The sequence below is a fragment of the Podarcis cretensis genome (assembly GCF_951804945.1).
Source record: "Podarcis cretensis genome assembly, chromosome: 5".
In the NCBI taxonomy this organism is placed as follows: domain Eukaryota; kingdom Metazoa; phylum Chordata; class Lepidosauria; order Squamata; family Lacertidae; genus Podarcis; species Podarcis cretensis.
In genome coordinates, this window is record NC_137174.1 from 46974847 (window position 1) to 46999561 (window position 24715).

Below are 24715 nucleotides of genomic sequence, written 5' to 3' on the forward strand. Positions count from 1 at the left end.
CTGGCCGTAATAAATGAGTACTTAATTCTGCCTTGCTCTATCTGGATCTTCATTAAGAAAGTATGCATTTAAGCCCAAAGCTAAGTGCATTTGTAGAACTGACATTTTAATTTGCACTGCAATTCCGCAAGTTTGCTGTTCAAATACATTATAAACAGAAGGTGATGTGTTTCCTCCTCTTTCTATGCTTTATTTGTACAAGACAGAAGTGTTCTCTGCGCATGTGTATTTCACAGTGCGCGCGCTGAGCATTTCCCTACGCAAATGACTGTTCCTAATGTTTTGAGGATTGGTCGCCATGCCTTTGGCTTTACATGTACCTCTTCCACATTGTGTTTTGAACTTCACATGTGACACGGGAGTATACATAAGCATGCACTGCATGCATGATTCATCAATAAATAAAGGCAGGAGGCAGACCCAATGGGTTAGGATGTACACTTATATGGACATACATGCATACAGTTGTACCTTGGTTCTCGAACGCCTTGGTACACGTACGTTTTGGCTCCCAAACCCCGAAAACCCCGAAGTGAGTGTTCCAGTCTTCAAACATTATTTGGAAGCCAAACGTCCGACGCAGCTTCTGATTGAGTGCAGGAAGTTCCTGCAGCCAATCGGAAGCCACGCCTTGGTTTTTGAACGGTTCCGGGAGTTGGAGTTCGACAACCAAGGTAGCACTGTATACCCAGTTCACACACTGGGCTCTAAAAGAGGGGTGTGTACAGGTGTGTGGGTGTGTTATAGACTGTAAATTGGTCTGGAGGATATTATTTTTATCATTAGGGACATGACTGGTTCAAAGTCAGTTTCTTACAACTGAATCCTCAACACCACTTTGTGAAACCATTTGCCTCCTGCAAAACTGTCCCCCCCCCCGCCACTTGTGTATGTGTGATAACTTTAATGAAACTTGAAGGGCATGTGAGGATTTGCTTCTGTATCTTAACATTAAAATCATCATGAGGTTGCTGAATATCGTAAATTCTCACTCTTATTAATCATTTTTTTTATTGTACGGTAGCTTTGTGCAGGATTATTGGGTAGTTTATCAGTCTCCTGACTTCTTGGAATGCCTGTTCAGACAATGCTAAATCAGGATTATCTCCAGAGGACTTTAAATGAAGTGTGGCTGGCCAGGAATCTTCTGGAGGACTGATTTTTCTTTTTTTTAAGTTAGACGTGTCATTTATTATTATTATTAATAATAATCTTCCACTGCTCTCCAATTAAAATAATAAGAATAATAAGAATAATAATATCCAGTGGAATGCTTCATTGTTCTGCAAACAGTCTTCTGGTCAGTCACACTTTGTGGAGAAACCCCTGAAAATTGTCCTGATGTAATGCCATCCAAACAAGATGTGTAAGATGCTGGAAGATCAATAAGACAATTGTGAACCTGGCACAAAGCTACGGGGGGGGGGGGAGATAGTTAAAAGCAATAGTATAGACCATTCAAACACCTGATAATGATTTTAAAGTAAGAGCCAAACCCCTGCATGCCATTCCACCCACACTAGCATGTGACCAAATTTCTCGTGCGGACTTTCATATTTCTTTTTGCCCACCCCTCACATGAATGGTTAAAATAATATCAACAAAAAAAATATATTAGCATAGCACAACTTCTCCTCGTAGGCTTGCAGAAAGTTTATGCTGCACGTCCCTTTTCAGACGGGGGCATTAGCCTTTTACTGGCATTTACAAACACTGAAGGAACACTGACAGACTTCCATTACAAACCTGAAGTTTCTGAGCAAATATTGGGGGGTTCTTTTCTGCTAAGTCAGGCTCTAGATATTGAAGCTGATCACACACTGAAGGTGGATGAGATATCCTACTGAGAAGGGCATCAGCAGAGACAAAGGGGTCCTCGGGTGTGGTCTGAAGAGCAAGCAGGATACAGAACAAGTAACAAAAACTGGCAGAACCACTCACGGTTAAAGTCATGCACCAGCCTTCATATATGCTTAATCTCTAGGGAACTACAAACAAAATCTGTAGTAAATAATGCTTTCCTTCCACCATATTACAACTGCCTGCATTTGCCCCAAAAAGAGAGCATGAGTGAGAAAGAGTATATAGCAAAAAGCTGAACATTTCCTGTGAGTTCTTGCAGAGAGAGAAACAATAAAAGTTAATATATCTTAAGCAATTAAACCCTTTTAAATTTTAAAAGTGATGGCCTACTAGGTTCTGCGCTCAAGCTACTTTGCCCAATATAGAGGGCATACAATCAATCAACTTACGATGTCAATGTTGTTTGGAGTGGGCTCCAGTTCTTTTGTTTTTGATTTGTCAGGTGGCTGTATTGATGTCTCTTGGCTCGCAGCCAGTGATCGTGAAGCTGGATGTTGTAATTTCACTCCAGAGGACAACTGGGCTTCAGTTTCTTCCAAGCTTGACCTGAGATACAATAAAGAACCATGCTTTCAGTTTGCTAGCAAAACCGATACATAGAGCAATGGAGAGTTATGCCTACCTCACAGCCTATACTTTTGGCTCTCAGTACGTTTCCGGGCACAATTCAAAGTGTTGGTGCTGACCTTTAAAGCCCTAAACGGCCTCGGTCCTGTATACCTGAAGGAGTGTCTCCACCCCCATCGTTCAGCCCAGACACTGAGATCCAGCACCGAGGGCCTTCTGGCAGTTCCCTCATTGCAAGAAGTGAGGTTACAGGGAACAAGGCAGAGGGCCTTCTTGGTAGTGGCGCCTACCCTGTGGAATGCCCTCCCTTCAGATGTGAAGGAAATAAGCAGCTATCTTATCTTTAAAAGACATCTGAAGGCAGCCCTGTTTAGCGGAGTTTTAAATATGTAATGCTGTATTGTTTTTAACACTCAATTGGGAGCCGCCCAGAGTGGCTGGGGAAAGTCAGCCAGATGGGCGGGGTATAAATAATAAATAAATAATAATAATAATAATAATAATAATAATAATAATAATAATAATAATTATTCATTAAATCACATCATTCTAATCCGAAAGCTCTTATTAATAATCACATACAATGAAACAATTACTTGCGTAGGGTGGGTCACGGCTACATGGTCTGGTTCCACATGACACTGATGGATGACTAGGGAACCACACAGGTCAGGAATATGACCCCAGCAAATATATGGGGAACTGTAACACCGGCACAGAACTATATTTATTTCTTTATAAAAAATTATATCCTGCCTTTCATCATAGCTGGCCTTGGCACAGGTGAAAAGAATCCAGAAAACAATAATATAGAAGACATAGTCAAATCTACTCATATTTTTAGTGGGGTGGTTTGAGATGGATCTGCCCTTTTATATGTAATATGGATGAGCATTTTAGGATCTTACGCTACCTGCCTCCACTATCAACAACAACACAACAACAACAAGGTAGAGAATCATTGCTAGTAGCCTTTTATAACCTTATCCTCTATTAATTCATCTAATCCAGCCTTTCTCAACCTGTGGGTCCCCAGATGTTGTTGAACTATAACTCCCATCACTCCTAGCTAGCAAGGCCAGCACTCAGGGATGGTTGGAGTTGTAGTCCAACAACCTCTGGGGACCCACAGGTTGAGAACCACTGAAAAGCCATCCAAGCTGATGGCCATGACTGCATCTTGTGGGAGCAAGTTCCATAGTTTCACTATACACTGTAAGAAGTAGTGCTTTCTTTAATCTGTCCCAAATCTTCCAATATTCAGCTTCATTGGCTGCTGTGTGCACCATCATGTCCATAAGAAGGCCTAGTTCTAGCTGTGATGATTACTACAAGTAATTGTTCTTTTTGATAATGCTGTGAAGTACCCAGAACAAGGAGTTGTAGAGTCTGATAATCGGACTGGAGGAGACTTGACTGGACTCTCCTGCTGTGCATCAAACATAAGGTACAAAGATTGCTTTGTCTGAGCGTCATCATCCTGCTGGCAGAAAGAAGAGAGAGAGAAAAAAATTACAGTGCATCTTCTATAAACCGAAGCTTTCAGCCACCTCCGTACCCCAAATGAAAAGTGATGAAGTGCTAAAATTTCTCTCCCAATTTTCAGTGATGCCTCAAAATAATTAAGAAATAAAACTCAAGTTGTTCAGTTTCCTTGAATTTACATGATCCATGAGACTGGGGTGACTGTGTTCATCTAGGAGCTCAAATAAGAAATCCACAAGTGGAAACTTACAGGTATGGAGGAACCAATCTTCTCCATATATTCTATTTCATAGGAATTGCCATACTCCAGATCTGCAATAAATCGAAAAGTGTGCTTGTTATGGTGGTAGAAGTACTCTTTGAGACAATAACAAAAGCCTAGAGGCTTGCCAGCTGATGCTTTCCTAATGAGCACAAAAATCAAAATTGGCAGATACAACTCAAAACATGCGGAGTATTGATCTTTGCCTGCATATCAATCAGAGCCCAATGGCACAAACAAGGATTATCCAAGTTGTTCATCGTGTAGGTCCTAATGTTAGATATCTTCTCTTCATCTCCTGCTTTCTTCTTCTCTGAAATGGCCAAACACTTAGATTTTATTTGCCCAGAGTGCTCTTCCCCTCTCTTAAACCATTAAATTAACAATGATGTATACTTGATTGAACTTTCTGTTCTGTACGCTCAAACGGAAAATCATATTCACAAGCTGATGCATTCAAATTATGTCACTTCTATAAACTATGGGGCTTTTATCTAGGAATTGTGGTCCCATTATTATTTCTCTCTTGACATGAAAATGACTGAAGTGATAGGCTGTGAACACTCTAACATGGCAAAGGACCACAGAACAGCTTGGCTGCCCTTAATTATTATGTAAGGCACGGGCTTTCATGTCCTTTCAAAGCAATGTTTTTAATAGGTGCAATATATCAATCCAATATAAGGCAATGCCATAAGACCCACATATTCAGCAGTGGGAGGAGAGGTGTGGGAAGGAAATATCTGACTGATGCATGGAAACAGAGTGATTGTGCCAGGCTTAGAGCCACTTGTTACTTAACAATATGTACCAACCACAACTTCTTTATATTTCACTATGACCGTCATTTAAATGAGGATGTGCCAATTAAGATAGATTGTACACATATTTTGTTCTCAAGTATATATCGTTGGAAGCAGGAACACCTTAGAATAGTGGCAGATGGACTTCATAGTTGTGAGAGCTACTTCTCAGCCAACCGAAGTCCACCAACTAGAACAAGGTGCAAAATAGGAGCTCAAAAACAGACAGGAATTACTTGCCTGATGGGTCAGAGCTGCAGCAACTGCCCCAGACAACATCATATTCTGGTTACCAAGAAGGGGAGGGGGGACGCAGTGGCAGGGTCAGGTCTGTGTGGACACACGGGTTTGGCTCTGCCATTGACCCACACAACCCTAATCTCACTGCTGCCTCAACCGTTCTCCTTCCAGTAAGTGGCAGAGGCACTGCTGCTGGGAGGTTATTGTTGCTGCACTGCCATCACCAGATGAATCACTCTTGGAAACAGTGTGCCTCACAGGACCCTCTCAGTCTAGCTAACAGTCCTGCCACACAAAAATCCACTCCTAGTTTTCTCCTATCTCAAAGTTTTCTTTGTCTCAGGGAATAATTTAGAAGAGGGGTGAAAAAGTATTCTTGTGTTTGCAATCAGGAGTTAGAATCCTCACTGGACTACCACAAAAATCACACAGATCTACCTAACAGTAGATCTTGATCTACATTCTGCCCACTGGAGAACTATCAGTGCTATTAGGAACTTCAATTCAACACTTAAAAGGGCACGATGTTAAGGATGAAGTATGCAGTGGGACAGCTGAAAGCACAAGGAGTTTGTTTAGCAAAATTACATGTTTGGCAGCAGGACTCAAATCTGGATGAAAATGAGCCCTGTTCAGATGTTCATCCTGGGGCATGATTAAAAGAGGAGGAAAGAACTTGGAGGAGGGCACTAGCTCTCCTCCATATGTTCATTTCAGCCATATTAAGAATGCCTGAAGAGGGTAGTCTTGTTTGGTGGTAAACATGGATCTAGGAAGCCCAGCTACTGCCAAACAAGCTTCAAGGCTATGGGGTGAGGACAAGCACGGGAAGGGTTCTTAAACATTACCTTGTCCGCCATTTCCTCTCTACAATGCCCAGCTTCTTGCCCCTCAAGTACGGTTTCTAGATGCTTGTTTGCCACAGTGAAGGCAAAGCTGATACATGGGAGACGAAGGATTGCAAAGGTGAAGAGATAACCATTTCTCCTATGGATCTGCTGCTGAAAAACCCTGAAACCACACCATCACCCTATGACTTTTCAGCTGTTCAGCAGAGACTGTCTTGCTCCATCCCATTTTGAATTCCACAGCCTAATTCTAAAACAAGCAGCTAAAACCTGGGAGAGGAAGTCCCATTGTATATACGGTAAGCCCTTATAAGTAAATAATGGGCCTCAACAGTTTCCAGCCATTGTTTGGAAGCACATTTCCCTGAAATCAATGGGAATGACTTGATTTAAGTTTAGAGCAGCAGTGAGGTTTGAACTGTGGTCTCCGTTGCAAAGAGTAAGCTTGCATATTCTCCTGCAAGCGAACAGAGTCCAGCATATCACTCTCTAAACACTATGGGGTTCCTTGCATCACAGAATCAGTTCCATACTGGATCTACAGGGGGTCATGTTTATGGCGGAAAGACACCCTTAAACTGCAGATGCACAGGATTATGGCTGGCATCCATCAGCAGACCAAATTTATTATTACTGTACTCATTTCCGAATACTTTCGTCACCATTCATGACACTATTTGTCACTTTGAAACACAAAGTTTGGGAAATCCAGATGCTGTACTGTTTCATGCTTTCCCTAGAAACATTTGGTAAATTGCTTGTGTTTTCTCATGCAGGACACTTCAGTTCTGTGCTGAAGTTACAGAAAATCACACATGGCACAAGTAATTGCACGCTCCTATAATTCCAACCCCTAATTTGCCCTGACCATTCTTAGGTTTCTGCCTTTTAAAGGTTCACATACATAAACCAGGTGTGAAACAAAAGTTCCTGACGGATCTGTCCAACTTGCAATGACCAGGATTCATTCCCTTCCCCCAATGTGCATCAATGACCAGCAGCAAAACATCTGCTACATTAAAAGCACCAATGAAGATTTTGACCACAATCTAGCAGTACTGATTCATATGTGGCATTCCATGGATACCACAGGTTGCCTGTTCTCATTTGTGAGCAGCAGAGCACTCCTTGTGCGAGGGGGAGAATCCTGCTTTGTGGTGCAATTTCCCTTTGCAGAAGGGAACAAGAAGCCATTGCATTGGGGGCTCTGGATCACATCCTTTGTCTGAAACTTCCACACATTCGATCACCAGGACGTTTCTGTTAATTAAAGGCCTTCCCTTCCATAATCTCATCTAAATGTGCTAATTATGATATTTTGACGTGAGAAAATATGTCAGCTCCATACGCTCAACGCACGACAGATGAAACATTTCCTGAAATGTTAAATGCCAACATAGCAGTGGTTAAAGCTTGAAAGATTCGACATGGATTTTATCTCTCATGGAGAAATTCACACTTGATCTAATAATAAAATCCAGATAGCTGGCAAAGCTATCATGGTGTGTGTGTGTGTGTGTGTGTGTGTGTGTGTCCAAATGTACAGGGATTTTAACATATAAAATAATGTTAAAAATTAAAAATGAAAGATATTATTTCAAAAGCAACTTTAAGGTCAAGACTAAAAAAGTCAACCAGTTCTGAAATAAGCTGCAGACTTGCTTAAGACTATTCCTTTTCTTTTTTTTAACAGCAGTCTTTTGGGGACCTCTTCTAATTGCCTCTGACATCTTGTTATCTGGAAGACACAGCTTTCACGCCCTCTTTGGGTATATACTATTATTACATCAGTTTCAGTCCTTGCGCTGTCTCACAGTAGATGCATAAATCATCTCTTCCAGGTTTGGGGTTGATGAGTATTTCATCTTACTTGAGTCCGGAATCAATTTGGCAATTCCTAGCTCTGAAAATAAATAAATGGCGCACCCTATTATAGAAATGGCTTGGGATTCGCAGAAGATTCAAATGCTTAATTATCCTGAGTAGCCAGATAAGAAGAATTCTAGTGGATTAGCAAATAAACAAACAAGGTGACAAGTGTCATACTCAGTTCATGACAAGTGCCTATTGAAGGTAGCCTTTGATATCAGAAAGATATTCAAAGAAAAATCACAGGTGGTGCAAATGATAGTCTCAGAAAGAATCCTTTAATTACTCTGAAAACTCTCACTGTAGCATGAAGAGGAGTCCAGAGGGAAAGCGTGATTATATTTAAATGATCCCAATAGAGGAAACATTATTTGCTGTAATTAACAGGTAATCTGGGCCACATGTTACCCTGTAGACACAAGAGGCAGGAAAATTAGTATGTAGAGTAACTCTGGGTGCCAGTCTGTTTTGAGTTCAAATCTTGTGTTAAATCATTCTAATTATGATTATAATAACCTGTTTTTCTTTAAGGAAGAACTTGCATTCTTTCTTTCTTTTCTTATTCCAACAATATTTTAAGTTACAACTTGAGTATAAGCACCTCAGCCTACACTCATTTCATTCATCACAGTTACATCCTTCCTTTCTTCCAGGGAGCTCAAGGTGGTATGTGGTTCTCTTTCCCCATAATCTTATAATGCCCCATAACAGCTCTGGGAAGTGACTGGACCAAGGTGACCTAGAGAGCTTCACAGCTGAGTGGGGATTTGAATCTGTCTCCCTGATCCTGGTCTGACACACAAGCCACTATATCACACTGACTTTCCTTGAGAGAGCAAGACCTAGGGAAGCAGAGTACGGCAGCTGTGAAGGGAACAGCTGGGTGAGACAAACAGGGACTGGGGGAAGCCTGAGGTTACAGCCTCAGTTGCAAGCCAGATATATCAGAGGGAATGTACAAGTGCTGCATGTTACAAAAGTGACTCTGTGATGAGAAGGGTCCTTTCCACTCACTGGAGTTGAGGAGCCACCAGGCAAAATCTGAAGTTAAGGTACCACTATGGGGTCATGAGGGCTCTCAGGATGGGTGTGTATGTTATTGGGATTAAGAAATCTGACAAAAGAGCAGGGCCTTCTTCATGGTGGCACACTCCTTACAGGACCAATTACTAAGGCAGCTGATCAGGATTAGGCCTTTCAAAAATTAATTAAACCTGGTTTTCTTCCAGAAGGTATTTTGGCTGTGTGGAAGAGATACTTTCAAGGCTGTTGTTAAAATAATTTCTTAATACTGTTTGCGACTAGCGTTATAAAATGACCTTAGTTAGTTTTATTCTTCTATTCTACTTTCATGGGGTGCTCTGGGGACCCTTCAGAGCCAAAGACTGTGGTAGAAATGTAAGAAACAAAACCAAAACACAGTGAATTGTACCTAAACACACTGAATTGTAAAGAAACAAAACCTGCCCTATTTATAGAAAAGACAGCTGAGTTTATCAAAATACTACCTACAGCATTCTTTGTCTACCTGGTGCCCTCCACATGGCTGGGGCTGATGGGAATTTCAGTCAAAAGCATCTGGGAGGGCACCAGGTTGGCAAAGCCTGATCTGCAGATATATGTCTATGTTTATCTATGTGAACGGTCCCTTAACTCAGTCAATGTTACGTTGTTTTACAGGGCAGAGGCAACCTCCCCTCCAATGCTATACCTGTTATTATCCAGCAAAAAACAACAACCCCATTTTGTTAAATTGTTCAGTGTGTATTTCATAAGGCAGGGATCAGGCAGACACACAGAGAACCAGTAACTGACACTAATATTTTGAGAAGCATAAAGTTATGAGTAAAGAGAACTGCAAAACACGAGCTGCGTTTATTGTCCCAGTGATCACAACACAAAGATTCATGTTAAGTAAGTTAAGCACAAATTTATATGTCCCTCTTAATTATGAGCTAATTGGGTTAAATGCACTGTGTATATCTGGTTAAAGACTATCAGGCTTCCGCAATGCTTAGATCCTACCTACACTTTCATCATAATCTTATGGCAGTACTCTGCACATGAAATGCTGCATGGTTAACCCTAATACACCCAAGCTTACATAGTGCACCAGGGAACGGGTGCTGTTAAAACTTTTCTTCCTCTTGTACTATGTTCCAAACACATTTTTAATAATATATGTCCGACGACTGATGCTTACAAGCAGTAGCTAAAAAAATCCCAAGAGCCAGGCCAATTAATGGAGCAGTAATATAAAAAGCAGAATGTGAATGTGGGAGCTCCAACAATGCTGCAGGAAACTGCCTAGAAATAAAAGATTTCATACAATCGCTACCAAAGCTAATTACAGTTTGTTATTGACGGCAGGAGTTTTCTGGATCACCTCCAAACATCCCTATGCGGAAATCATATCAGGCAAACAAAGCACTTAAATAGAAGCGAGGCAGTGAATTAAGCTAGATATGCTGGAAGACAACATTAAATGGGATCATTCAACCTGCACTTGAGCAAAGGTAATCAAAAGGCACATTTGCTTCCTTCATCGCTCTCCACATCTGTTTGTTTTTCCCATCTTAAGGAGGGGAAATTGATTCCACCTCATTCTGCCAGCTTACCTTCTGTAGGAGAGCTGAACTTGGTTTCATTTACAAAAGTCGACAGATCCGAAGGCTGGGGATAATCCTGCTTGTCAGAATCTAGATCCACTGTCATGCAAGTCCATTTCTGGTTGCCCACTGAAGAGGCCAGTTTCTCTTCATCTGTTGCATGAACCACAGTGGATACAACAGAGGGTGTTTCGGTTGTAGGCAGTGGCGTAGACTCCTGAGAGTAGGGGGAAGAAATGTTAAATAACTATTGTGCTGTAAAGAAAGAAACAATTGTCTCTCCTCTTGTATCTGGCTTCCTTTTACTTTCTTTTTAACTACTTATTCAAGCTTCATAGAGCCTAGGGCAGTGATGGCCAAACTTGGCCCTCCAGCTGTTTTGGAACCACAACTCCCATCATCCCTAGCTAACAGGACCAGTGGTCAGGGATGATGGGAATTGTAGTCCCAAAACAGCTGGAGGGCCAAGTTTGGCCATCACTGGCCTAGGATTTCAGCCCTTAAGACACTGTGGTATGGACAGAGCCAGCTCAAGATATTTTGCTGCCTGAAGGACAAGATGATGTCACCTCCTTGTTCCATATACAGAAGCCAAATGGAGTAGAAGTTGAATCCTATTCAACACAGCTGATGGGAGAGTGCCCTCCATTAGGACCTGACACAGCAGGCTAATTCAGAGGAGCATGAACTGGCTGTACAACATATACAGCTCTGTCCTCAAACACAGGCCAGGGGGCCTTAGGAGGAACAGCAGGAGGGAAGGTCCACTATTGCCACTACCATATGCTGCCTGAGACAGTTATCTCACCTTGTCTAATGGAGAAGAAGAAGAATGGTAGGGCTGCTCCAGGCAACTAATATGAATGGACTTTGTTCTCCTACAGATATCTGAGAATCATTACTTCAATCAATGCCAGGATAAATGACAGGTGAGATGAAGCGGGGCATCATTTGTTTTTGTGATTAGTTCAACTATGTTATCTAGTGAAGAATTCAATTCTACAGAAACTTACTTAAAAAAAAATAATCACTTGGTTTAGACCACTCCATACAGAGAACATGGTAGTCCCCTTGTAAAAGAACAGGGTTGATGCTTCCCCCAATAAGGGAATTTTGCTATGCCACAGAACACTCTCACAGTTTGTGGTGGCACCACAATACTTGCTTTATGAAACAGATTTTGTTACAAGTTGTGGCAAGTCCATCAGCTGACTGTGTGAATCATGACCAAGGGCTCAGCAACAGAAGAGCTAGGGCAATATGCAATCAGTACTGGGGCACTGAAGAACTTTGGAAGTCTGTCTCTCTGTCAAACACTATTTCCATTTAATTGGTGACATTTCCAAATGATCTAGTCTGCTTGGGATTCCCCACTCTTTATGGCATCAGGTGTCTTTTGGCTTTATGGTATCAAATATGGAAAGATGCCTTGCAATCTAGCTCCTCTGCATTTGCTTTTCTTTTAGACTGCTTTTCTATAATATATTTATTTTTTAATTTGGTCTCTGGAGATGTTCAGCCTTGCTATGCCATTAAGCAAGCTAATCTGCAAATCATTTGCATTTCTTCCCCTTAAGTGCATTCATGTTTACAAGATTTTAAATGTCTTTTTTCAAGTTTATCAGAGTAAAATCAACTGTACCAGAATCTGTTTCATTTGTTTTTCATTTTTGCTTTGAATACCTATGCTTGAAGTGTTCAAAAGCTTGGATTACAGGTTTTGACTGCTAACTGTTTCAGTAAAAAAATGTGTATTTCTATTTTGTTATTAAAAAATTATATTAGGTCTGTGATTTTACTTGAAGATGCTGGTTTACTTTCCTTACTGAATGAGTCCCCAAAAGAGAATTGGTTGCCAGACAGTTATCAGGAATTTGCACTGGACCAGTGTTAACAAAAAATCATTTAAATAAAAAAGCTTGTCAGTACTCTTTACCTGTGAAGGTGCATCAGACAGCGGAGATCTTTTTGGTGACTTTTTCACCCTAAAAGTATCACTGGAAAGAAAATGGAAATTTTGAGTATGGTGTGCTGCAGAAAACCAAGAGTGTTTAAGAACAGTGCAGAGTTAAAGAAAATACCACCATGTAAAACTTTCCTGCTGCAGAAAGCTTAAGCATTCAAGCATCAAGGAGGAGCATGCCATGACCCTCCACTTTTGTGTCATGCACTTTTGGATTAGTCCACAGCATTCTGAGCCAAACATTGCTTCATAAAATGTTGAAATAATGGAAACAGGAGCCTTCAATTACAGCAGTAAGAATTCGTGATTTTCCAACAGAGCAATTCTGCAAAACCTGGGCCAACACTTACAATTTGATCAAATAGCAATGGGTTAATTTGCATCAGCATCCTGTGCTAGCAAACATACAGCTAGTTCTTTTCTTAAAAAACAAACAAAACAAAACTATCCACCCATTCTCTGTCTTCCTTAGTTTTGTCCCTAAATCAATCTGGCCAGAGTTCACTTTTATTCCCACTTAACAGATGAGGAAACTGAGGTTGTGAAATACTGAAGGCCATGGAATTTGGTCGTGACGAAGATGAGACAATATCAAGTCTATATCAAATATCAACTCTCCAACCCTGGCTGTCACAGATATTTATTTATGAATCCCTTTTTATAGGTGGCAATGTTTTCCTTCACTAAAAACATCGACTATAATAAATATATATATCTAATTTACCTGCTGGAATAACATGTTGTTCCAGCCTAAAACAACTAACTGTGTCACCTTACTCATCTTCCTGCAGCAGGCACTACACACATAAACTTATGAAGAGGGTAGTCCTAGACAGAGCCTAATCTTTCAAGTGAAGACAGTGCTTAAGATTCAGGTTTTAAGGCCAGCTTTTGTAACAGGAAGAGAAAAGAAGGGAAATTAACCAGGTACTATAGAACGGTCATACATACATCACTGGCTGAGCAAAACTCAGCTATGTCCCACTTAGTGGCAAGCCAAGAGCTTACCTGGTTGTACATGACACACACTGAATAGCAGTGCATTACTTATAAAAACATATTTACTACACCTCTTCACTGTCACAGAAAGCAAAAAAACAAAAACAAAAAAACCCACCCATTGTTCTTCATCTTTAAAAAGTGTGAATGTGCAACAAATGCAAAAAGTGTGATTTGCCATGGCTCCATGTGTCAAGGCAAGTCATTGTGGTGGATAACTGGCAGAATCCAACCCCCTGCCTGATTTGCAAAGCTGTGACACGCCATTTGCGGCCTGCTAACTACACAAATAAAATTTTTAATAATTAAACTGGAAACATGGAACGGGGGGGCGGGGGCGGTGAGTCATGAGTTTATTTAACAGGAATAATTGTTTTGTTCAAGCTTATCCACAAACATGCAGCTTCCCTTTCATGTAACAAATGTGATGCAAACTGGTAAAACCGTTTAAAACAGTTTAATTGATTCTGAAGCTATGACGCCCAGCGATACCGAAGGAAACCCACAACCCAAATTAGCAGAAATGAAATGAAATGAAATGAAATGAGGCATTCCTGTCCATAACAAGCACATTTAGGGTTAAAATTACTTACAACAGAGAACATACAGACATCACATCTTCAACCATCCTAAGACAAGTAAGACAAAAGAGAGAGACAGACAGACAGAAGGAACTGACTGACACAAAGGAGACACTCCATTAATTGCATTTGTGGAAAATCACCACGGGTTGTTTCTGCTTCAGGAAACCCACACCTTGTCCTAAAACATTGGTAGCAAACCTTCCAAGGTCATAGATGAAATCAGGTGAACTAAAACCCCTGTTAAAATGCTTAAATCTGATCAATGAGACTTGTTGTTCTTGGATTATGCCCAACATCTTTATCCAGGGGTGGGGAGAGAATGAGAGAGACTCTTTCCCCTTTAATCCAAATGCTTTCTTCTTCCATAAAAACTACTTTTCAAAGCTGATGTCTATCCTTGCCACTTCAAACACTAGCAGTGGGTTACCTTCACATGGTTCTGGGTGGCTTAGCTTAATTGCACGGGGTGCATAAATGAGAAAGGGCACCGATAAAATTTCAGGGAAAACAAATCGTGGTACTTTGTTGCCATTGACATAGACAAGCTATACTTGTAGAAAGCTACAAAAGGGTGACAGTTGCAGTCACTTGTAACTTTCTTTTGAGCAGAGCATTCAGAGGGTGTGGGAGATGCCCATAGGCTGTTTTCCCCCCTTTGCTCAAGATTATCAGAAATGCTTTTCCTCATGCAGGAAGCAAGGAAGCTGGGGTGAGAATTTTGAATTGGGGGAAAAGATTGCGTGAGGAATTAAGCAGATACACCTCCCCCGCTGCTCCACTTAGGATTGCAACTTCCTTTGGCTATTTCCCCTTTAAAAAAAAGAACCCATTAACAGGAAGTTGCACACAAATGAGAATTTACTTAACCCTGCATTTAAAATATATATACACACACAACACACACCTACAAACTAACATACTTATGAATCAGAAATAAAGAATCTGTGGGCCCTCCAGATGTTGCAGGATGGCACCTCTCATCATTGTTGACCAATGGCCATGCTTCCTAAGGCTGGTGGAAGCCTGCTACACCTAGAAGTTCTCATCCCTGTTCTAAATCTTCATAGGCCTTAGCTACTGTGGAATTTGAAATCTTGACAGCTCAACTTAAAAAACACACACACACAAAACCAACTACTGCATTTTTTGTGTGACAAAAGGTGTGAAAATACAGCTTTACTCTCCTCAGCACTTGTCAGCCTGAATGCCATCTCTTTTCAGGAAGATGATTTTGAAAGCTGACACCACTCACATCAAAACATATGTCCCCTGAGATGCTTCCTTGCCATCAAACTGCTTCCTAAGACTGAGATCTAAAATGGGGCACTGTTTTTGAAGCTAGATCAGCCTAGATGCTTTAAATTTTGGATAAAGGCCATAGGATCAACTATTTAAAATGTTTGAATATTTAAAGTAGAAAGATACATGTAAAATGTCCTCAACAGCAATTGGCTGATCCCTTAACATTTATTTTCTTTCTTTTAACAGTAAATGTAAATAGAGCATATTTCACTTTGTTACTTGTAAGGAAGGTAGCTGGTTATAACTCCAACTGCTGTGTCCAAGAATGATGCACAAAAATCAGTGAAATATGATATGCACATATACTTTTATCTTGATTTAGCTACACTTCTGGCATACTTGCAAATTGATGGTTTACCTATTTCAGTTAAAAGCTTCCTGTCTTATTTTTCCTGTTTAAACTGGACAAAGATTGCAATGAATTCTTCAATAGCTCTTATGAGACACAGCTTGCAAACTTCTCATTCACAAACATACATGACTTTGCAGAGTGATCAAGCAAGGTTTTGTCTGGCTGCAAATCCTCCTCAGTGCTGTTAGCAGGAGGCAAATCTTGGTGAAAATAACTACCGTATTTTTCGCACCATAGGGCGCACCGGACCATAGGGCGCACCCAGTTTTTAGGGGGGGGGGGAAATCAAGGAAAAAAATATTTTCCCCCCCCAGCCCCAAAGAGCAGCGTACAGGCTGCACACAACCTCTCCCTGCCAGAGGGGTTGCGCACAGCTATGGAAGAAGGCAAGGCAGCGAGCAGGATGGATCCCGCTCGCTGCTTTGGCTTCCCCTTTAGCCCCGTGCAGCCTCTCCCTCCCGGGAGAGGCTGCGTAGGGCTAAAGAATCCATAGCTCCATGCAGCCTCTCCTTGCGGAGGGGTTGCACGCAGCTATGGAGCAAGCCAAGGCAGGGGGCGGGATGGATCCCGCTCGCTGCTTTGGCTTCCCCTTTAGCCCCGTGCAGCCTCTCCTTGCCGGAGAGGTTGCGCACAGCTATGGAAGAAGGCAAGGCAGCGAGCGGGATGGATCCTGCTCGCTGCTTTGGCTTCCCCTTTAGCCCCGCGCAGCCTCTCCCTCCTGGGAGAGGCTGCATGGGGCTAAAGAATCCATAGCTCCGTGCAGCCTCTCCTTGCGGAGGGGTTGCACGCAGCTATGGAGCAAGCCAAGGCAGGGGGCGGGATGGATCCCGCTCGCTGCTTTGGCTTCCCCTTTAGCCCCGTGCAGCCGGGAGACGCTGCGCAGGGCTAAAGAAGCCATAGCCCGTGGAGCCTCTCCCTGCCGGAGGGGTTGCGCGCGGCTATGGCAGAAGCCTGCATTCGCTCCATAGGACGCACACACATTTCTCCTCAATTTTTGGAGGGGAAAAACTGCGTCCAATAGAGCGAAAAATACGGTAAAACACAGAGGTTAACCCTTTGGAAATGTAAAATGTCACAAAACATAAACTATTGTATATTTTGCATACTGTGTGTAAGAATAGAAGCTTAGTATCACAGTGGGATTCTGTAAGCAACAAAAAATATTGATAGACCCATCTCCTCACAGAGGCAGTATGAGGTTAGCAACATCAGATCTCCCAGCTGTTAACACCAGTGAACTAGTCTGACATTTGGCTTTTATTTGGAAGTCAGGGATTACTTCCTGGTTCTTGTCTACTGCTGTATGGCAGCTTCAATGGCTAGTCTCCCTGTAGTTCTCTCTTTTGGACAAAGCCGAACACTGTAATGTGAGCTAAATCCACACTCAAGATCCCTCAGGTCACCAATTCAAGACCCACTGTGGAACAATTGTTCAAGCCCCTCCAAGGAAACGTAATAGCTACAACATTCAAGGTGTGTGGCGCTATGGAAAAGAATTAAAAAGAAAGGTTGGGGTGTCCCAGGAAGGGTGCCATTTATCTTGCAAGACCCTGGAAACAGCAACCTTAAAGAAGCTGTATTCTTGAGAAAACAATAGGTTGCTCTCAAAACTGTCTAATACTTCTAAGCAGGATGCACAATTATCTCTATGGTGGACTCAAATGGGAAAATGAGCTAAGAATGGTCACATAGCATGGTCTGTTGCAGTAACCAACTATATGAAAGCTAATGAGGAATATAGGGAATCTGGTCACGGTCTGGGTAGGAGATTTCCCCAATGTACCCCATCTTGAGTTCCAAGATGGAAGAAAGGTGAAGCATAAATGAAGTAAGAGTTAAAGAAGGTCTCACCCATAATCACACCTTGTATCTTGTAGAATAGCCTTGTACCATTAAAGAAATCACATTCTTATCATACTCTCCACTTTACCAAGCCCAAACATATATCATCCCAAAATATTGCTCAGGCTTTATTTTGACAACCAGAGAATGTTTTGTGCCTGAGGAGTTTCAGGGAATTCAAGGTACTTTTGAAATGTCATAATGTTTGATGCATAAGACCCTGCACACTCCATCATTCAAAAATCAAGGTTGCAGTCCTTTACACACTTAATCCCACTGAACTCAACAGGGTTTTCTGCCCATTCACATTAAACCATAGTTTAAACTAAACCATGGTTTAAAAATGTGATGTGCAAACTAGCTATTTCTCTTGCCAAACACACTATAATACAAATGTAATCACCAAAATGTTACCAACAGTTTCATATTTCATTAATAAAGGTAAAATCCCCATCTGAAACAATATCCTACAGTCTGAAGTGAAACCTCCAGGAAGTATTCCTCCAAACCACTAACCCAAGAGCAGCTCTACTTAAAGAATGGCATGAACTCGCAAAACAGAATAAACTCACTTCAATCGCATTTGTGGTTTCTTGGTTAAACGATACATCTCCACACAATATGCCAGCCACTAAAACAAGCAGAACTACTCTGGAGAGAGACTGTCTTTTGATTATGTGAACAACTTCCTTCAAGTTCAATTCTGCATAAATTTTATCCACATGATTTACCGCTAAGGCTTTACAGATTAGCCCTTAATCCTGAGAACAGTTCTTATTATTCCACTGAATTGATAAGCTGTATCACATACCACTGCCACATGAAATCTGGAAGAAAAGTATATTTTATGAAAAATTATTTGAAGGTCTTTGCTGAGCATGATGGGATTCTGGAAGAAACTCGTCTGAAAAGTATTGAAATTATCTCAGCTTTAACTGCAGGTCTGAGTACCCATCATTCATTTAAATGGAAGCAATTTCTGCCAGACACCTTAAATCTCATTGGACGCAGACATAGTTAAGGAGACAACTGTTCTCTGAAGTGGAACACCTTACACATTTGGCAAAATTAAAGCCTCATTTCTACATGCTGTGAAATGAACAGGGGTTGAGTTGCCAAGCCTTATCAAAACCAATAGAGGAAGACCATAAAACAAAAGAGAACAAAATCGTAATGCTTCCAACACCAAAGATTGCTAGAGAAGGAGGCGCTGAAGTAGCAATGAAAATAGTTCATCACTAGTTTTGTTCTCTTGTAATATACTCATAACATAACATGGTGCATAAATGTAAATACAGTCATACCTTGGAAGTCGAACGGAATCTGTTCCAGAAGTCCGTTCGACTTCCAAAACACTTGGAAACCAAAGCACAGCTTCTGATTGGTTGTAGGAAGCTCCTGTCAGATGTTCGGCTTCCAAAATAACGTTCAAAAACCAGAACACACATTTCCACGTTTTGACCGTTCAGGAGCCAATTTGTTTGGGAGCCAAGGCGTTTGGGATCCAAGGTACGACTGTATAAGAAAGTGTAAAAGCACTATCATTTTGGCAGGGGGGGGGGATCTTATACGGCATATGAATTTTTCTACATTCTGACTTACGTCTTGAGTGGGGTCTTCTTCTTTTTTGCTGGTTTATTTAGGCTGTCCCCTTCCATTCCATTGATCTCGCTGGCATTAGCTGGTATCTCAAAGGAGGCTGGAGACTTTGTGGGAGAGCTAGCTACCTTCAAGGAAGGCTTGAAAGGGTCAACAGAGTCCTCACACACATCTGGATTGAAACTGTACGCTGCTGTTGTTTGCTGAGGCAATTTAGGAGAGTCTTGCATTTTGCAAGTGGAAGAAAACGGGTTGAAGTTGGGATCATCCCATTTGTCGATATCAAAAGTATAAGAGCCTTTGGGAACAGGAATCTCATTTGGATCCACAGGGGCCTTGGTTGGGGTGGTGGGGGCATTGTCAAGTTTCTCCCCAGCCTTTTTAGTCTTTGGCCTCCGCAGTGGCATTTTGGCACCAGGCTTTTTGCCCACTTTTTTGGGCAGAGGCAAGCCTTCGTGTTGCTCTTCACCGCTGCCTTTTTCCTCAGAATAATCGAATTCCAGCCTCACAGATAAGCCTTTCACTGGAGGATCTTCCTGTCCCCCAGTGTCTGATGGGGTCACCTCCACAGCTTCCGGTGCCGTCGTAAGAGGTGGAGGTTTCTTGCTAGCAGGAGGAGAGTCCTGTATTTTGCTGTCTCCAGCACCAAATGTGCTAATCTCATCAATGTTAGTTGGGTCAAACGGACAAGCTGCTGCCTGGGCCTCAGAGGGCTCCTCTTTTTCGGCAGCAGTTTGGACAGGCTCTGGGCACTCAAGTTCTGTTGGCCCCAACCTCTCCTCAGACACTTTTTCTTCACTTGAGGCAACGAAATCTTGGTTGATGTCAGATGATTCTGGCTCTTTCACCGGTGGGACATCTGGAGGCTTTTTGGCCAACGGTTTTTTCTTTAAGGAAGCTGGCCTAGGCTTCTTTGTGCGCTTAAGAGTACTGGAAGCACTGCTTGAACCGGTACAAAACGTATCTGTTGCTGAACCTGCTGCCTCGCTATTGCCAAGAAAAGATGATCCATCAAAATCACCAGCTTGCAAGCTAAGGGACCGAGACAAAGTCGACCTGGAAATTGGAACGGAGTCTGTGGATTTTCTTCGAACATGTGACTTGGTGTCACAGCTTCTTGTGTCCAGAGAGCTGGAGTCAGCAGTTTGCAAAGAATCTGCAACTTCGATACTATCAAAGTCTAAGTTGTAAGTCCCGCTACTAGCGATGGGCTTGTCCTCATCAAAAACAGTAGAAAATGAGTGGGGAGGAGGATGGAATGGACTTTCTTCGACCGATTCGCTATGTGAAACATCAGCTACAGAGACTGTATCCGAACAAAACCCTGGGGGGGAAAGGAGAAAGTGATCCGTCAGGAAGGTCTAACTTCAAATAGCTATTGGGTGGGTACACTATTATCTCTACACAATCATATATTGTAGCCGCACCTCCATGGGCAGAAACAATTACATTTCTACTTCCATTCTACCACCAAGCAGAAAATAGGGCATAAAGAACAAATTTCTAATGGTGATTACTAGCTGTCAGCATTTGAACACCCAGTGGATAAGATGCCCAAGTTTTCCCTTCAACACTCTGGCAATTATTTTACTCTGCATGGGGTCCAAGGAAGCCCATTGGACCCCATGCAGGGCAAAGCCAGAAGAGTATTAACAACTTATTTCAATATTCCAGTAACCAATTGTGGTTATGTGAGTATAGCTGCAGATTAAACTTTCGGTTTCATTTATTTACATGGAAAAGATGACAAAACTTAGAGAAATTTGAGGGTTAATCATAGGGTCTAAATTCAACTGAAAGAAGAGAAAAGGACAGATGGAAGTTTTAGCCAGGGCACAGTTTGTGGGCAGATGAAGCAGCAGCAGCCTTGCTAAAGCTCAGCAGGTCTAGGGCAAGACCTAAGCTAAGGGGTCAATGCCACTTTAGAGTTCCATGATGGATGAGAGGTGGCATAAAAATGTACTAAATAAATTAAGTAAAATGCATGCAACTGCCTGCCTGCTGAAATGGTTTGCTGCCACTTTTATTCATTCACAATTATTGGCAGCTTAACACATGTTTCTTAAACAATATCTTAAACACTGCTTTTCTGAAAGTTAGGCTACAAATGGTGGAAGCCTCCATTTGAACCAAGACAAGCTTGAATTGGGGCCTGATTCAAATTGGGGCCATTTTATATGAAAGATACCGTGTATTTGGAAACACACCTATCCTGCCCCCCCCCCTTTGAAAACCTGCTCAATCGTTAAAAACATTATTTGACAAAACAGCCATTATTATAATATGAAAGATGAGTATTAAACACTAGTCATTTTCTTGCCCAGACTTGTTACTTAATTAAGTCTTCCCCCTTCAAAATTATTTCCAAAAGTGTGATCATCAAAGAAAAAACAAGAAAAAACTAGTGATTAGTTTAGTAGAGTATCTCATTCCTTCCCCACTGTGTGAAGTATATTTAAGAACCACAAAGCTGAACTATGGGATAGATGAGACCTATGTGGAATCAGTGTATATATTTTAAGAATTATCAGGTTCAGAGTCATATTGAGCAGCTTTTGCATACTTTATACATCATGTTCATAAGAACTAAAGGCCAACAGAATGTCAGGAAGGAAGCCTAGGCCTCCCTCTGATAGGCTAGATCCTCATTTATTTATTTTTTTAAAAAAGAATGTTTTAAATCATTTCCACGGGATGGTTAGGGAAAAACAAGCCTTAAGTCTTGCATTTTACTCCTGCATTGTGGGTATATACTAAGATCATAAACAGAGAATTTAGCAGGAAGATAAACACAAAGAAGATTTCACAGGGCTGAAACTGATGGAAGGGCACAGGTCATAGTTATCGGTCCAGACAATGTGGAACTGCTGTACACATGATAGCATATGTGAGAGGGGCAGGAACGCTGGAATTTTGCTCAAAAAAGATGCCAAACTGTGCACTCAGAAAAATGTGCCAAACTACACATGAAGCCCATGACCATATTCTCCCATGCATTTTTGTGTGTGTGCAACACACATTTGTACATTCCAAAATACAGAAGCAGTTGTTGTAAGTTCACATTATTCTGCACACAAAAATAATCCAAGTTTCCCATCAAACCAATCGTTAATAGGGTTGATGCGGCTTGATGCAAGGGTGATTTTCCCACTCTGAGGGTTGTGTTTGGCTCTGCTCTTGTTGTGTGCTTTTTAATTAGTTACTCTTGCCAGCTGAGCTGCTGTTCATTTTTCACACGATGAGCTCATTTTTGGACACTGATCCAGCTCCTGTTAAGGAGACCCTAACAGATCCGTGTGGCTGCTCTGCTTTAATTTAGATGTACACAAGGCAATGCAGTTCAATTTTTAGCATACCCACAGTAAGTCTACAGACCTTGGCCCCAAGTAAGCATGCATGGGATTGTAATCATGTAGCATGATCCTAGACACACTTACTCAGAAGTAATTCCTTCTGTGTTCAATAGAACCTACTCAAACAGTGAGGCCTTGGGCTACTATCCTATGTAGCTATCTATCTGGGAGTACATTTACTGAATTAAATAGGATTTATTTCTAAGGAGATATGCATAGAATTGTGTTATTAGTAAAGCAACACAATTTGAATGATTTAAATCAGGTACATAGACTTAAATAGTGCTCTGGATATGGAGTGGGCTAAACAAATATTAAATGGTATCAGCAGTCACGACACCTGTGCCAACCTCCCAGCTGCTACAGTGCTGCTGCTTTCTAGGATTGGAATAGGGTGGGGTGGCAGCAAGGGCAGGAGAAGACCAAGTTATAGCAATGAACACTTGTGCCCAGTGCCTTCCTGGTGCTCCTCTCCCTTTGCTGTGCTCCTGCCCCACCACAGTCTGGGCGAATGGGAAGGTGGACAGTGGCAAAGACCCACCTTCTGGGCAACTACTTCTTTCCACATGTTTGCTGATGCACTCAAAAGAACTTTTTAAGGCAGGACTTCCCCTTGTAGAAGCCTTGATGCTTTTCTTCAGCAAGACTTGTTCTTTGATACTTGATCAAATAACCTTTAATAATGCTCTTCACCAGTTTACCAATAAAGGATGTTAGGCTAACTGAACTGTACTTTCCTGGATCCCCTTTAAAAAATCAGTGTTGGCTACCCCGAAATGAAGACCAGTTTTAAGCTACATATTTTTGTTAGAACATAAGCAATTTAACACTTCAATTCTTTAACATCCCTGGGTGGGTGTTTTCTTTATTTCTGCATTATTTAGTCAGCTGACGCAGGGGTGCAAGCCCCAAGTCCTGAATCACTAAATGTCTTTTTAGCCTCGCTCCCTTTCTGAAATCCATCTGTTGTGGCTCATACATTTATAACTTATCTTCTCATGGCCAGAAATGTTAGGATGAACCTTTACTGAGGATAATGAGTGAATTAATATGTAATGGTATTTCCGGACAGCAGCTTATCAGCCTGGATAGCTCAGCTGGTTAGAGTGTGGTGCTGAAAAAGCCAAGGTTGCAATTTTGATCCCTGTATGGGACAGCTGCATATTTCTGCATTGGACTAGATGATTCTCAGGGCCCCTTCCAATGCTACAATTCTATGATTCTGTGATTAAGCCATAGTTTAACATAAGCTTTGTCCTTGGCTTACCACTCATGGTTGGTTTAGAGGAAACAAACCCTGATCCTTGGCTTCCACAGGGCAAGCCAGACTGTGGCTTGTTTCCTCCCTTACACAGTCAGCAGCGTGAGAGGAGCGAAGCGTGTATATGCATTAAATCATACTTTTTGTTAAACTATGGATTAACCTAATGCAAGAGTGAGTGACAATTTTGGCATGGCAAGCCAGGTCCTTTTCACTCCTCTGTGAGCCAACTTTGACAATGGGTGGAAACTATCCTCCAGACGATCACCCAATGACCTTATGGCATCAAATGGTTGACAGGTAAGCTGTGCTGCCCTACCTGTCCAAGTCCCTTGCTCAGTGCTTTCCAACTGCCTGACAACCAGCTTAGAGAGCACCAAATTTGGCCCAAACCAGCTGAGCAGCTCCCCATTCCTGCCAGATGAAACAGGCAAAAATGTGCCTTCTCAAACCATTCCCCCACACTCACAACAGGTTACTCAAATTATTACTAAAAAAAGAAGATACAAATCGCCCAATTCTATAAGTCATCTACTAGCCTATTACAGAGTCATTCACGGTGTAAGTAACTACAGCTTTAGGAGTGCATGCAAGGCTTAGAAAATGTGGGCTTTTGTTAACTATAGCATTATGACACCACCGTAAGAACCCTGTGACATGTATTAATGTAGAGAGGAAAATTTGGCAGAAGGGCTATTGCAAGGAGACTCAAATGATCAAACAATGCAGCTTTGTGGCTATAGAAAGCTTCTTTACACCCTAGCCTTTTGACACCAGAACTGAGTCAGAAATGAAAGGAATGTTGCCCTTTAACTTCAAAGCAGACTCAACAAAGGCATTTTGCTGCTCATGACATTTAATTGCAGAGGCTGGAGTTTTGCTGTTGCATTAAGGAACATATACATCTTACACAT

The 24715-nt window shown here is 41.7% G+C and overlaps 1 protein-coding gene across 13 annotated transcripts in view; it reads right to left on the reverse strand.

Moving 5' to 3' along the window:
* TACC2 (transforming acidic coiled-coil containing protein 2) overlaps positions 1-24715 on the reverse strand; it is a 166486-nt gene that overhangs the window by 22659 nt on the left and 119112 nt on the right. For 11 of the 13 annotated variants that reach the window (XM_079976612.1, XM_079976607.1, XM_079976613.1 and 8 more), the window contains 7 exons: positions 19191-20511; positions 12483-12543; positions 10556-10763; positions 4166-4227; positions 3798-3913; positions 2253-2409; positions 1747-1887 (listed from right to left, as the gene is read on the reverse strand). In XM_079976612.1, coding sequence (XP_079832738.1) covers positions 1747-1887; positions 2253-2409; positions 3798-3913; positions 4166-4227; positions 10556-10763; positions 12483-12543; positions 19191-20511 — 2066 coding nt within the window. The remainder of the gene's footprint in view (positions 1-1746; positions 1888-2252; positions 2410-3797; positions 3914-4165; positions 4228-10555; positions 10764-12482; positions 12544-19190; positions 20512-24715) is intronic. The other 2 variants (XM_079976614.1, XM_079976617.1) reach the window with 2 other exon arrangements.